The 15,787-nt window shown below is 42.1% G+C and overlaps 1 protein-coding gene across 3 annotated transcripts in view; it reads right to left on the bottom strand.

Annotated features, from left to right (window-relative positions):
* Gtf2e2 (general transcription factor IIE subunit 2) overlaps positions 1-11,282 on the bottom strand; it is a 42,887-nt gene extending 31,605 nt beyond the window's left edge. Inside the window, exons 1-3 of one of the 3 annotated variants that reach the window (XM_090353960.1) lie at positions 11,045-11,282; positions 10,524-10,658; positions 3,678-3,841 (exon numbers count right to left, since the gene is read on the bottom strand). In XM_090353960.1, the coding sequence (XP_090210086.1) occupies positions 3,678-3,837 (160 nt within the window). In that variant the 5' untranslated portion in view covers positions 3,838-3,841; positions 10,524-10,658; positions 11,045-11,282. Of the gene's footprint in view, positions 1-3,677; positions 3,842-3,941; positions 4,020-10,523; positions 10,659-11,044 lie in introns of those variants that run through there. The other 2 variants (XM_090353958.1, XM_090353959.1) reach the window with 2 other exon arrangements.
* Between the last annotated feature and the right edge of the window lie 4,505 nt (positions 11,283-15,787).

Here is a 15,787-nt window from a genome sequence, read left to right as displayed (position 1 = left end):
CAAAGCAGCCAGCAGAGTTGGGAAGAACACATGCCTCAAGGAGCAGAGTTTTGCTTACTGAGTAAGCAAAGAAGCTGAGCAAGCACAAGACCCTAAGTTCAAACCCTGCTACTGGGGAAAGAAAAACAAGATACTCCTAAAAATTTACACTGAGTCAGACCTGGGTAGCAATAATCTTACCTATTCTAGAGTTAGATCTGAGGATCACAGGACTTGAAGTCAGCCAGACAGCAGAGTCCCCTGAGACTCTTACCTCCAATTAATCAACAAAAGCTAGAAGTGGAACTATGGCTCAGGTGGCAGAACACTAACCTTGAGCAAAAAAGCTCAGGGATAATGACCAAGCACTGAATTCAAGAACATGCAAATACACACACAAAAAAATGCAATTTATAGCTAGGCTTTTCTTGGTACATAGTAGATACATAAATCTGTTTTAACAGCTAGGTGTTGCTGGCTCACACCTATCGTCCTATTTAGCAGACTGAGATCTAAGAATTAGAGTTCAAACAAGCATTGGCAGGAAAGTCGATGACAGTTTATTGATCTCTAATCACCAAAAAGCAGAAGAGGACTAGCCTTGAGCAAAAAGCTAGAACTGGAGCTAGAATGGAAATAGAGTGTAAGACCTAAGCCAGAGTTTAATCCTAAATATTAGCACACACACAAAAAAAAAATAAAATAAAAAATAACCAGCAAGGGGGGTGGGGGGAATGGGGACCAAGACATGAGAAAGGGTATCAATGTATGTGAAGTAATGCACCTTCTATCTGGCGAATGTAATGTAACCTTCTATTAATTACAATAAAAATTATATGGAAAAAATTAAAAAAAAATTACCAGCAAAACAGCATGGCTAGAGATGTGGAACAGGTGTAGAGTGCCAGCCTAGCAAGCAGTTCACATTTGCAATACTGTCAAAGTGAAAAAATAAGTTTTTAGGTCAGAAGATGTAACTCAAAAGAATGCTTGTCTAGTTTGCACAATGTCCTGGATGCAATTCTGAGGAGAAAGGAGGAGTATTGATATTTATTATGAGTTAGTTTAATGTAAAAGCCAGTGGGATTACAGATAAACTATATACATATATATATATATATATGCCCTGAGTTCAAAATGACAATTACAATTATTATTTTTTTTTTGCCAGTCCTAGGGGGCTTGAACTCAGGTCCTTGGGCTTTCTCAAGGCTAGAGCTCTACCACTTGAACCCCAGCACCACTTCCAGCTTTTTCTATGTATGTGGTATGGAAGAATTGAACCCAGGTCTTCGTGCATGCTAGGCAAGCATTCTACCACTAGGCCCTATAAAATTCCATTTATAAGAACCACCAGGAATGACTATGTCTTTTCTAGACATGTAAGACTGGAATGCATCAGACCTTTTATAAGGATGAAAATGTTCTAATACAGAATACAGTTATAATGGCACAGGTCTACATTTTTCTTTTTTTTTAACCAGTCCTGGGCTTGAGCTCAGGGCCCGAGCACTGTCCTTGGACTTTCTCAAGGCTAGAGCTGTACCACTTGAGCCTCAGCACCACTTCTGGCTTTTTTTTGTATGTATGTGGTACCGAGGAATCAAACCCAGGTCTTTGTGCATGCTAGGCAAGCACTTTAACCACTAGGCCAAACTCCCGGCCCTTTTTGTTTTTTTTTGCCAGTCCTGGGCTTGAGCTCAGGGCCTGAGCACTGTCCTTGGACTTTCTCAAGGTTAGAGCTCCACTACTTGAGCCTCAGCACCACTTCCAGCTTTTTTCTATGTATGTGGTACCGAGGAATCGAACCCAGGTCTTCATGCATGCTAGGCAAGCACTCTACCACTAGGCCAAACTCCTGGCTACAGGTCTACATTTTTGAAATTTATACACTTGAAATAAGTGAACTAAACTTCAGTGAAGTCTTTCGTGTGTGCCCGTCCTAGGACTTGAACTCAGAACCTGGGCCCTGTCCCTAAGCCGTTTTGCTCAAGGTTAGTACTCCACCCCACAGCTCTACGGCCAGCTTTTTGCTGATTAACTGTAGATTCTCATGGACTTTCCTGCCCAGGCAGGCTTCAAACCATGATCCTTGAATCTTAGCCTCCTGAGTAGTTAGGATTACAGGTATGAACCTGTAGTTATTTTTTCATATTTTGTCGGTCATGGGGCTTGAACTCTGGGCCTACTGTCCCTTAACTTTACAGCTCAAGGCTACCATCCCTACCCCTTGAGCCACAGCCCCCTTCTGGTTTTCTAGTGGTTAATCGTAGATAAGAATCTCCTGGTCTTTAATGCCTGCACTGGCTTTGAACCAAGATCCTCAGATCTCAGCCTCCTCCTGAGTAGCTAGGATTACAGGCATGAGCCACTGCGCCTGGCTTGAAACTATAAATTTTTTTGTTTTGGGGTTTTTTTTGTTTATTTTTGATTGTTAGTGGGGCTTGAACTCTGGACCTGGACGCTGTCCCTGAGTTCTTCCACTCAAGGCTAGCACTCTACCACTTGAGCCACAGCACTACCTCCTATAATTTTTTTTTTTAAGTTTTAGCAGGGGTTTTTTTTTTTTTTTAAATATGACTGGGGTAAGCAGAAAGAAATAAACAGGAAAATATTTCTTGCTCTCCTTGTAGGAAGCAAGAGTTAAAATGATTCCTCTGAAGGCACTATTAAACATAATAACCTACTCAGTTTAATTTAAATTGTTCTTAAATTTATGTGCCAGTGATTGCATATAGAGATTTCATTCTTTTTTTCATATATTTTTTATTGTAATTAATAGAAGGGTTACATTATATTCACCAAATAGAAGGTGCATTACTTCACAAACATTGATACCCTTTCTCATGTCTTGGTCCCCATTTCCCTCCCTCCACCCCCGCCCTTCATCTTGTTTTCCCCCTTCCCTATCCGATTTCAAATAACCAAATACACATATATACAACATATCAGGTGAAATACTGTAACAATATGAGATAACCAAGGAACAGCAAAAGAGATAGATAACATAGTGCATTAAGGACAACAATCACTCATTATATGGCTTTTGTTTCTATTTCCTGGAGGTCCTTTCATTTAGCGTCATACTATATGGCCTTATGTATCTAGGTTTTATTCTATTGTAACTTTCTGCTGGGAGAGCCCAAGGTTTCTACTGATTATGACAAATGAGGGAAACCATTGAGCCTATGTTCCTTTGAGTCTGGCTTACTTCACTTAATATGATTTTTTTCTAAGTCTTTCCATTTTAGAGATTTCATTCTTGAATACTTGTCGGTTAAACTTGACATCTGAAACATGATGTAAAAAGATCAGTATTAATAAAATCTTTTTTTTTTTTTTTTGGCCAGTCCTGGGACAGGGCCTGAGCACTGTCCTTGGGCTTTCTTCAAGGTCAGAGGTATACCACTTGATTCACAGCACCACTTCTGGCTTTTCTCTGTAGTGGTACCAAGGAGTCGAACCTGGGTCTTCCTGCATGCTTGGCAAGCACTCTACCACTAGGCCAAACTCCCAGCCCAATAAAATCTTTTAATTAAAAAAAAAAAAAAAAAGATAACCTAACATCTGTTCGGATTAAATCTTTCTCATTCCATAACTCACATTTTATAAAGTGTCTAAAATTAGGATGGTGAACTGAAAAAGAAATTCACTGTTATGGGGGAAAAATGTTTTAAAGTATAAAGAATTTCACTAACCAGAACTTTGTTTCGATCCAGACGATCCGCCATGTTCTACCTTTGCTTTCTTCTTCTTTGAAGATGATGAATCAGATGATAATGGACGTTTTTCTACCACAGGAGTAGAAAGAGCTCGTTTCTTAAACAACTCCCGTTCTCTCAGTAAACTTGGATCCATAATGCTGAAAAGACAAAAATAAGCATCTTTAATGTAGATTTAGGTCACTCAACCCTACATGCCAAATTTAAATGCTTGAACAAGCACTTCCCATATAAATTTACCTCCTGTGATTACTTCTGTAGCATGCGGCTTTATTCCCTTATCATCAGCCAAGTACTAGGATACACAGTGGTAGACAAAACAGAATTCTTCCCTAAAGCTCTAGAATTGTGCTGTCCATGATAGACACAGGGACTCATGCAGTTAGAATTGAGATATACTGTAAGTATAAAATATATACCAGGGCTAGGAGTTTGGCCTAGTAGTAGTGTTGCCTAGCATGCATGAAGACCCAGGTTAGATTCCTCGGTACCACATACATAGGAAAAGCTGGGAATGCTGCTGTGACCCAAGTGGTAGAACTCTAGCCTTGACAAAGCCCAAGGACAGTACTCAAGCCCTGAGTTCAAGCCCCAGGACTGGGGACTATATACATATGTATGTATATATATACATACATACATACATACACACACACACACAATATATATATATATGTATATATATGCCAGATTCCAAACTCTTAGTACAAAAAAAAGAATATCTTCAGTTACTAGTAAGATATTTCACATAAATTACATACTTTTTAAATGACATTTTGAATATACTAGATTAAAAACTAAATTTCACCTATTTTCACTTTTTTTTTTTTCTTTCCCAGTCCTGTGGCTTGAACTCAGGGCCTGAACACTATCCTTGGACTTTTTCCTCAAGGCTAGCCCCCTACCACTTGAGACCCAGCACCACTTTTGGCTTTTTTTTCTGTATGTGGTACCGAGGAATAGAACTCAGGTCTTCATGCATGAGCCTAGCACTCTACCACTATGCCAAACTCCCAGCCCTTATTTTCACTTTCTAAAAGATATAACTACTGCTGGGTGGGCTGGCTCACACCTGTAATCCCAGCTACTCAGGAGGCTGAGATCTGAGGATCGCAGTTCTCAAGACCTGAGTTCAAGCCCCAGGACTAGTAAAAAAAAAAAATCTAAAAATGCCAGGCATTAGTGGTTCATGCCTATAATTCTAACTACTCAGGAGGCTGAGATATGAGGATCACAGTTTGTGAAGCAGGTCAGTGCAGAAAAGTCTCTATGAGTGATTGTTATTCTTAATGTACTATGTTTTTTCTCTTTTGTTGCCCTTTGGTTAATCTCATGTTACAGGATATGACTTTGTTACCTGGTATATTGTATATACATTTGTTTATTTGAAATAGGGAAGGGGGGGAAAGATGCCGGGAGAGGGTTGGGGGAAGGAAATGGGAACAACAACACAAAAAGGGATATCAATGTGTGAGAAGTAATGCACCTCTATCTGGTGAATATAACTGTAACCCCTCTATATATTAAATTTTTTTAAAAAGTTCCTATGAGACTCATCTCCAATTAACCACCCAAAAACCAGAAGTGGCTCAGTTGGTATAGCACTAGCACAAAAACGAGGCTCAGGGACAGTGCCCAGGTCCAGAATTTAAGCCCCACAACAGACAAAAAAAATAAAACTTAAAAACAGTTCTCTTTCCATCTCCTTAGGTCCCTGTAAGAGGGGGAAGGGTAGCCTAGGAAGAGCTCTAATTCCTGAGTGGATCTGACACTGTTAAGACTTGTTACCGAGAAGAAAAGATTGTTATACAGATACTCCTTGGCTTCAAATGGATTACATCTGACAAGCCCATCACAAATCCAAACTATCAAGTTTGAAATGCACTGAATACATCTAACTAATAACATCACTGGTTAAGAAAAGGCTGCTCAGAGCAATAAGGCAAGAAAAGGACATCAAAGGGATCCACATAGGGAAAGAAGAAATTAAACTATCCCTATTCGCAGACGACATGATCCTCTACTTGAGTGACCCAACAAACTCCACTCCCAAACTTCCAGAATTAATAAACCACTTTAGCAAAGTGGCAAGATACAAAATCAACCTTCAGAAGTCAGCAGCCTTCTTGTACACCAACAATACACAAACAGAAGGCCAAATCAAGAAAATGATCCCATTCGCAATAGCCCCCAAAAGAATAAAATACTTAGGAATATACTTAACCAAAGATGTAAAGGAATTATTTAATGAAAACTGTAAAAGCCTAATGAAAGAAATTAAAGAGGACACTAGGAAATGGAAAGACATCCCATGCTCATGGCTAGGAGAACCAACATAGTGAAAATGGCCATACTGCCAAAATTGATATACAAATTCAATGCAATCCCCATCAAAATCCCAAAGACATTCTTTACAGAAATAGAAGATATAATCCAAAGATTCATATGGAACAAGAAAAGACCTAGAATAGCCAAAACAATTCTAGGCAAAAAGAGCAATGCCGGTGGTATTACAATACCAGACTTCAAACTCTACTATAGAGCCATAATAACAAAAACTGCTTGGTATTGGCACAAAAACAGACCAGAAGATCAGTGGAACAGAATAGAAGACCCAGAACTAGAACCACATACCTATAGGCAACTTGTATTTGACAAAGGAGCCAAAGATATACAGTGGAACAAACACAGTCTATTCAATTACTGGTGCTGGCAAAACTGGGCAGCCACATGCAGAAAACTAAAAATTGACCCTTTCACCATGCACAAGCATTAACTCAAAGTGGATCAAAGACCTCAAACGTCAGACCAGAAACCGTGAAACTGCTACATGATAAAGTAGGAGAGACACTGGAACTCATAGGCATAGGCAAAAGATTCCTGAACAGAATCCCAGGGTCACAACAGATTGGAGAGAGATTCGATAAATGGGACTACCTAAAAATAAAAAGTTTCTGTACAGATAAAAACATAGTTGCAAAAGTAGAGTGACAGCCAACCAACTGGGAAAAGATATTCACCAACAATACATCTGACAAATGCTTAATATCCAGTATCTACAGGGAACTCAAGAAACTAATCCCCCGAAAACCCAATAAACCATTCACTAAATGGGCAAGGGAACTAAAGAGAGACTTACCAGAAGAAGAGATTAAAATGGCAGAAAAGCATATGAGAAAATGTTCATCATCTATGGTCATAAAGGAAATGCAAATAAAAACAACCCTAAGATACCACCTTACCCCAACAAGAATGCCAAGATTTTGAACTCAGACAATCACAGTTGCTGGAGGGGTTGTGGAGAAAAAGGAACCCTACTGCACTGCTGGTGGGAATGTAGACTAGTTCAGCCACTCTGGAAAGCAATGTGGAGGTTTCTTAAAGAACTGAAAATAGACCTTCCCTATGATCCCGCCATACCACTTCTGGGCATCTATCCTGAACATCATGACCCAGGATATTATAAGGACACCTGCTCAGCTATGTTCATCTCTGCACTATTCACAACAGCCAGGCAATGGAAACAATCTAGATGCCCTACTGCAGATGAATGGATACAGAAAATGTGGTATATATACACAATGGAATTCTACATAGCCAACAGACAAAATAATGGCATTCGCAGGGAAGTGGATGAATCTAGAGCAAATCATGTTGAGTGAGACAAGTCAAGACCTAAGGAGCAAAAGGCGCATGGTATCCTTAATATGTGGCTATTAAATCCAAAGAGTACAAGAGCGAGGACTCAATAACTGCATACCCAAAGCTATGGACATGGTAATGGAAATATAAACATAACTATATAGACATAAAAACCTATGACTCTATAGACATAATGTTTTATTGCATAAATTAATATGTTTCTATGACATACAAACCCTTAGCCTAATTTTGATTAAGTTCTAAATACTAAGTCCCAGTGACTGTAAATAGAGATTCCCTCCTTGAACACTTGTTTGTTAAACTTGTCATTTAAAATATGATGTAAAAATCAACGTTAATAAATTCTCTAATAAAAAAAAAAAAGAGAGAAGGCTGCAGCCAGGCCCAGTGGTTCAGGCCTGTAATCTTAGCTACTCAGGGGCTCAGATCTGAGGATCAAGGTTCAAAGCCAGCCCAGGCACAAAAGGACCCAAGACCCTTATTTCCAATTAACAACTAGAAAATGTGAAGTGGGGTCTGGCTCAAGGGTACGGTGGTAACCTTGAGCTGAAGAGCTCAGGGAAAATTCAGGCCAAGTTCAAGCCCCATGACCCACCAAAAAAAAAAAAAAAAAAAAAAAAAAGAGAGAGAGAAAAAGCAAGCAAGCAAGCTGTATGAGGGCAAAAGTTTGCCCTCATGTTAAGGTGAACTGGTAGCTGCTGCTGGGCATCTGAAGAACATAAAGGCCAGACATAGGTGGCTTATGCCAGTAATTCTAGCTATTATGGAGGTTGAGATCTGAGGATCCAAGGTTCAAAGCCAGCCTGAGCACAAAAGTCTGTGAGACTCTTATCTCCAATTAACCACCAGAAAATGGGAAGTGGTGCTGTGGCTCAAGTGGTAGAGCACTAATTTTGAGCTTAAGAGCTCAGGGACAGCACCCAGGTCCAGAAGAGAAAAAAAAAAGAGGAAGTGGTGCTAGCCTTGAGAATGCTCAAGGACAATGTCCAGGGCCTGAGTTCAAGCCCCAGGACCAGCAAAAAATATACATATTATATATATATATAATATATATATGTATATGTGTTGAGAGAGAAAGAGAGAGAAGCTGGGTATCTGAAGATTACAATGGCAGCTCACACCTTAATCTTAGCTACTCAGGAGGCTGAGATCTGAAGATTAAAGTTCCAAGCCAATCCAGGCCAGACAGTCCATAGACTTATCTCCGGCCAGGAGTTGGGCCTAGTAGTAGAGTGCTTGCCTAGCAGATTCGATTCCTCAATACCGCATACATAGAAAAAGCTGGAAGTGGTGCTATGGCTCAAATGGTAGAGCACTAAACTTGAGGAAAGCCCCAGAACAGTGCTCAGGCTCTGAGTTCAAGACCCAGGACCAGCATGCACATGCACGCTCACACAAATACAGTGAATAAAGGAGAAAAAAAATAGTGGCTACCCAGGAAAAGAATCTAAAATTTGTTTTTATTATCTCTATATAGCTTTCATACTTTTAAAATTTAAAATTCCTAAGCAGTACCACTTGGATTTTAAGCATAAGATACATACTTGTAAGTAAACAATGACCTTTAAATGGCACTACCCTAATTGGTTTCACAAGCCTGTGTTAAATGTCTTGCTTGTGAGGCACTTTGAAAGGTTTTAGAAATTAAGTCCTCACCTTTAAGAGGCTTAATATGTACTGAGTGCCTTGCTTAAACAGTAGGGGGCCTGGAATTTGGCCTACTGGTAAAGATTGCTTGCATAGCATTCCTTGGTACCACATATAGAAAAAAGCCATCTGTGGTGCTGTGGTTCAAGTGGTAGAGCAGTAGCCGTGAAAAAACCCAAGGACACACACGAATTCAAGCCCACGACTGGGGGGGAAAAAAGTGTGATGGAGGGATGAGATTGTTTGGAAAATATCCTAAGCATTTTTGGAACTGAAAGGATGAAATCGTCCCTGTAAAACTAATATAAGCTAATTAAAAAGAAACACTTAAAATGGGAATTAGGGTGTGAAAAAAGAATGCAAGCACTTCGACAGTGTCAAGTTAACTAAAGAATGGAACACCTACTCTCTGTTTCGCTCCTAACAGCCATGTAACTTGCTAGGCTGCCCACAGCTTTAAAATCAACTTGGTCCAAAACAAAATGGTGACACAATTTAGAAGACTGTGGATAGCTGGGATAATTTAGGAGTCAAGATAGCCTGCTTTACACCCCCAGCTGTGAGATTACTCACAGGAAAACAACAAAAAGTAACATTAACACTTATTCTGTATTAGAGTCCTGAGCATTGCATTGTCAGCATGTAGGCTTTTGTAATTTGCAGAGTTTTATTTAATCTGCGATAAAGGCATTGTTGAAAAGGCATACTGTCTTTACAAGGTGTAACTAACAGGAAATGTTTCAGGTGTTTACAATCTGTTTCCTCCACCTTCTCATTGGTGAGCTTGTCATGTTGTCCCTCCTCCAAGCCTACAATCATTTTGTATCACATCTAACCAAACTTATACTGGAATATCATTTGTGTGGCTTTACAATTTACTAACAAACTTCCACAAACGGGTGATTGCTTTACAGTTGAACTAGAGGTACACAACCGTACATACAGTCAGGGCCACACGGCTGAGCTTCCAGACACCAGACCTGGAAATGTCAATGTCTCTAAAACAAAGGCGACTCTCTCTCTCTCTCTCTCTCTCTCTCTCTCTCTCTCTCTCTCTCTCTCTCTCTCTCTCTCTCTCTCTCTCTCTGACTCTGTCTCTTCTCTTCCTCTCTCTCTCTCTGACTCTGTCTCCTCTGTCTTCTCACTCTGACTCTGACTCTTCTCACTCTGACTCTGACTCTTCTCTCTCTCTCTCTCTCTCTCTCTCTCTCTCTCTCTCTCTCTCTCTCTCTCTCTCTCTCTCTCTCTCTCTCTCTTTCTCTCTCTCCCCCCCCCTCCTCTCCTCCCCTCCCCTGCCCTCTCTCTCCCCACCCAGAACACTCCGTGGCACAATTTCTCTCCTAAAATATTGTATACTACACTTAACCTTTCCTCCTTTCCAAATACTACTCAGTATCTGTACTGAGTTCTGGACCTGTAGGGACGAGAACATGTATCTCTGGGTATTTTAAAAGACTCAAGAGAGCCGTGGCTGGATATGGAGCAGCTGAAGACTCAACTCCAATCACCCGCCTTCGCTTCCTTTCCCGGCAGACCCCTCAGAGGTGCGCCTGGCACCTGAGAACTCCGCTTTTAATAACGTGGAACTGTGGTGCAACAACTGCTTCCCGCTTGAGGCACACAAAACAGGATACCAGCAGAACACACCTAGTGCAATTAGCCAGGGATGAGTACAAAGCAGGGCTTCGAAAGGCAGCTGAAACCAGTCGGGGTCCCTGCCCCGAAGCCACGTCTTCGGATGGGCCCCGTGGCTCCCGGCCTCTTCCCCACTCCCTCTCTCAGCTCCAGCTCACGTAAACTTGGGAGCCCAGGAGACGGTACAACCAGTTGTGAATTTCCTTTTTCCAGCCCAAAAGTTCGCTCAATTCACCTCCGGTCTCAACGTGTGGAGGTACGGGGCGCAGGGAACCGCGGCCCCCGCCTCCCGGGACACGCTGGGCACCCCGGGAAGAGGCGGCGCGAGCAGCACCAGGCCCCGCCCGGCGCCCCCCGGCCCGGCGCCCCCCGCCCGGCGCCCCCCGCTCCTCGCGTACCCCGAGTGAAACAGCTGCACAAGACTCGCCACTCCTGTCGCCCGCGTCCCGGCCAGCCGCCGCCGCCGCCGCCTCCTCAGGCCTCCAGTCGCCCCAGCTCACGCCCGGGCCGACCCTCCAGTCTGAGTCTCACTACTGACAACGGCAGCGGTGAGAGGTCGAGAGACAGCACCACCAGGACGACGTCTTGACCCAAACTGCGCCCGCCACTTCCTGATCTGGCTACTAATCCCCTACTCCCGGCAGCCACCGCGGCGGCTAGCTCCGCCCAGAACGTACTTGCGTCATGGCGCACAGGCCTGAGGACTGCCTGAACTGGGAAAAGCCGACGGCCGCGGCGTCCTGGGTCTCCATGACGACAAGAGGGGCGTGGGGGAGGACCAACAAAGCGCTTGCTTGGAGGGAGAGGTGCTAACGCCGGGAGAAGACTGTATCCTTTGTTTTTGTGGTTGTTTTCGGTTGTGGGGCTTGAATTCAGGGCATGGGCTCTGTCCCTGAGCTTTTTTCCTTCAAAGCTAGTGATCTGCCACTTTGAGCCACAGCTCCATTTTTTTTAAATTTTTTTTTTTCCTCAGCCCTGGGCTTGAGCTCAGGGCCTGAGCACTGTCCTTGGACTTTCTCAAGGCTAGAGCTCTACCACTTGAGCCTCAGCACCACTTCCAGCTTTTTGTTTTCTATGTATGTGGTACTGAGGAATTGAACCTGGGTCTTCATGCATGCTAGGCAAGCACTTTAACCACTAGGCCAAACTCCCGGCCCCCAACAGCTTTCTTAAACAGCAACTCCAAAGTTTGCCTGAGCCGGGTGGAGTGGCTCACGCCTGTAATCCTAGCTACTCAGGAGGCTGAGATCTATGGATCAAGGTTCAAAGCCAGCTCAGACAGGAAAGTCTTATCTTCAGTTAAACACCAGAAACTGGAAGTGGCGCTGTGGCTCAAGTAATAGAGTGGTAGCCTTGAGCTGAAGCACTCAAGTGCCAGCCCCCAGGCCCAGAGTTCAAGCCCCACAACCCACATCCCCCCCCCCAAAAAAAATGTGCTGAGATTTACAGCTATTTGAACAAAAAAAGTAAAAGAGCTAGTAGGGGTGTGCTGTAAATAGAATTATAGGGTCTTAACAATGCATGTGGAAGCTAGATCTAAAATATAACTGGACATGATAACCTACACAGGATTTTAGGCATTCACTCACAGACTAAAGGACAATACCCTTAGGAATCCGAAGGTCTACTCTTCTAAACATTTAAAATACTACCTTGCAAAACAAATTCCATTTAAATGTATTCAAGTTAGTAGACTAATATTATGTGGAAAATTAAGTATTTGACTTGTGGGCAGAGACAGGAGGAGGAAACTGGGGAAAAGCAAAGAAGAGATGAGATTGTCCATAAAAAGAAATGTACTAGGCTGGGCACTGGCATACTCCTGTAATCCTAGCTCCTCGGGAAGCTGAAATCTGAAGATCACGATTCAAAGCCAGCTTGAGCAGGGAAGCCTTATCTTCAACTAATCACCAGAAAACCTGACGTGGGGCTGAGGCTCAAAGTAATAGAGTACTACCCTTGAGCAAAAGGGCTGGGAACAGTGCCTACCCCCTAAGTTTAAACCCCAAGACTGACAAAAAAAAAAAGTATGTATTAACTGACTTATGAAATGGTGAAATGTTAATCCCTCTGTATGACACCTGTTAAATAAAACTATACTAAAAAATTAATGTCTTGCAAATTATCTTAGAAATGGTTATTATAGTTTCCTTAGCAAATCAGGGTTAATATCAGATGGAGTAAGACAGGTGTTTCTGCTGGCAAGAAAGCAGAATTTGGGGGTTCAACATGCTCAGCCTCCTCAGGATATTGCCATATGTCTTATTGCATTTACATGTATCTTCTTCCCAGTCAGTATCTCATTTTCACAACAAATACTTTCAGAAGTTGGTCATTTGATTTGCATTATTATTTATCTACTTTGCATAATAATACCCTAGATTTGTATGGGAAAGGGAATCTGTGGGAATTTGAACTCAGAGTTCTATGCTCACTAGGTAGGTACTCTACCACTTGAGCATGACCTCACTCTTTTTTGGTTTATATTATTTTTCAGATAGGGTCTTATACTTTTGTCCAGGCCAGCCTTGGACTGCAATATTCTACCAATACCTGCATTGCTCGAATAACAGAAAGGAGCCACCAGGTCTGGCATGCTAAGATGAAGTCTCTCTTTCTCTTTGCCCAGACTGCTTCAAACAATGTTCCTTTCTTTTCTTTTTTTAATGTTTTTATTTTTTCTTTTGAATATATAGTTTTATTTATTTTACTACTTTAAGGAGTTGTACAAAGGAGTTTCGATTCAATGTATTAGTTTGTGAGTACAGTATATCTTGATTAATGTTGATTAACATCATCATGTTGATAATTTTCTTGTATCTCTTTCAACCCCACTCATCCTTCCAATTTACCTCCTTTCATTTCATAAATAGACATTGCATATTATAGCTGATTCACCATTCATCCTCTTGTTTTTATTTTTTTAATAGCTTCTTTGGTTGTTATTTTGTTGTGTTTTTTTTGGCCAGTCCTGGGGCTTGAACTCAGGCCCTGAGCATTGTCCTTGGGCTTTCCACAAGGTTAGAGCTCAACCACTTGAGCCACAGCACCAATTCCAGCTTTTTCTATGTATATGGTATCAAGGAATCTTCCACATAATATTAGTCTACTAACTTGAATGCATTTAAATGGAATTTGTTTTGCAAGGTAGTATTTTAAATGTTCAGAAAGAGTAGACCTTTGGATTCCTGTACTAAATATTTGACTTGTGGGCAGAGACAGGAGGAGGAAACTGGGGAAAAGCAAAGAAGAGATGAGATTGTTCATAAGAAGAAATGTACTAGGCTGGGCACTGGCATACACCTGTAATCCTTAAGCAAAGGAAACTCAGGGACAATGCCCTGAGTTCAAGCCCCAGGACTGGCCCCCTAAAAAAAGGAAAAAAGAAAAAGAAGAGTCGCATTGTCTTTTCTGCCTGGGCTGGCTTCGAACCATGTTACTCAGATCTCAGGCTGCTGAGTAGTAAGGATTCCAAGCATGAACCACCAGGGCCCAGCTGTATGTGTTCCCTCATCCCTCCAGGCTAGCCCAAGCCAGAAATCTCATATTTCTGACTCCTAGAAATCTGGGATGATGGGTGTGTACCTGTGAATGTGGGGTATGGAGAACCTTTTGCTCAGGCTCAACTTGAACCATCACCCTCCTGGCTCTACTTCCCAAGTACCTAGGATGGTCTTTCTTAAAGAGCCACTAAATTTTACATTCATTAAATTATTTTCCTTTATATGATTTGACTGGATTGTGTGTGTGTGTGTGTGTGTGTGTGTGTGTGTGTGTGTGTGTGTAAATACTGGAGCTTGATTTAGGGCTTTATGCTCTTGGCTTTTTCTACTCACAGCTTAGTACCCTACCACTTGAATCATGCTTCCAGTTCCAGTTTTTTACTGATTAACTGGAGATTAAAATCTTGTGGAGCGCTGGGAACATGGCCTAGTGGTAAAGTGTTTGCCTAGTATCCATGAAGCCCTGCGTTCAATTTCTCAGTACCATATGCACAGAAAAAAAAAGCCAGAAGTGGGAAAACAAGAAAGCCCCAGGCCCTGAATTCAGGGCCCAAGACTGGCAAAAAAAAAAAAAAAATCTTGTGGAATCCAAATGCCAGTGGTTCATGCTTAAAATTCTATGTACTCAGGACGCTGAGATGGGAGGACTGTGGTTCAAAGCCAGCCTGGGCAAGAAAGTCCAAGAGACTTATCTCCAATTAATCACAGGAAAGGCTAGAAATCGAACTGTGTCTCAAGGGCACTAGCCTTGAGCTAAAGGAGCTCAGGGATAGTGCCCAGGCCCAGAGGTCAAGCCTCAGGACCAGAAATACTACTACTATTACTACTACTACTACTACTAATTACTAATACTACTACTAAAAAATAATATCTCATGGGTTTATCTACTACTTCAGGCTTTGAGCCTCGATCCTCAGACCTCAGCCTCCTGAGTAACTAGGATTACAAGCAGGAGTCACGAGTACCAAGCTCAAAAATAGGCTGGCTTGGGCCAGGAGTATGGCCCAGTGGTAGAGTGCTTGCCTAGTGTGAATGAAGCCCTGGACTCAACTCCTTGGTACCACACACACAAGAAAAGTCAGAAGTGGTGCTGTAGCTCAAGTGGTAGAGTGCTGGCCTTGAAAAAGCCTGAGGACTGGAAAAAGTAATAGGCTGGCTTGCCTTCCTGCCTTCCTTCCTTCCTATAATGGACTTTGCTAAAGTCCATACACTTATATGATAACAAGTTTTCATTTCAATAGCTACCCAGTAGATGGTGCTAGCTTATTAAAGAAATCTACATATGGACTGTCCAAGACCAAAATTAAACACAAGGTCAAGCAATCACAGTAGATACAAGAAAGAATAACTAGTAATTTAATTTTCTTGTGTGCTGGTGCTTGAATTCAGGACCTGAGGGTTGTCCCTGAGCTATTTTTTTTTGCCAGTCCTGGGGCTTGAACTCAGGGCCTGGGTACTGTCCTTGGACACTTTTTGCTTAAGGCTAGCATTTTACCAGTTGAGCCACAGCGCCACTTCCAGCTTTTTCTGTGTACGTGGTTCTACGGAATCAAACCCAGGGCTTCGTGCATACTAGGCAAGCATGCTACCACTAGGCCACACTCCCAGCCCCTCTCTCAGCTATTTTAATCAAGGCCA

The sequence above is a fragment of the Megascapheus bottae genome, chromosome 20, assembly GCF_031878675.1.
Source record: "Megascapheus bottae isolate mThoBot1 chromosome 20, mThoBot2.hap1, whole genome shotgun sequence".
In the NCBI taxonomy this organism is placed as follows: Eukaryota; Metazoa; Chordata; class Mammalia; order Rodentia; family Geomyidae; genus Megascapheus; species Megascapheus bottae.
The sequence above is the reverse complement of the archived record's forward strand: the minus strand, read 5'-3'. Positions and strand labels throughout refer to the sequence as shown.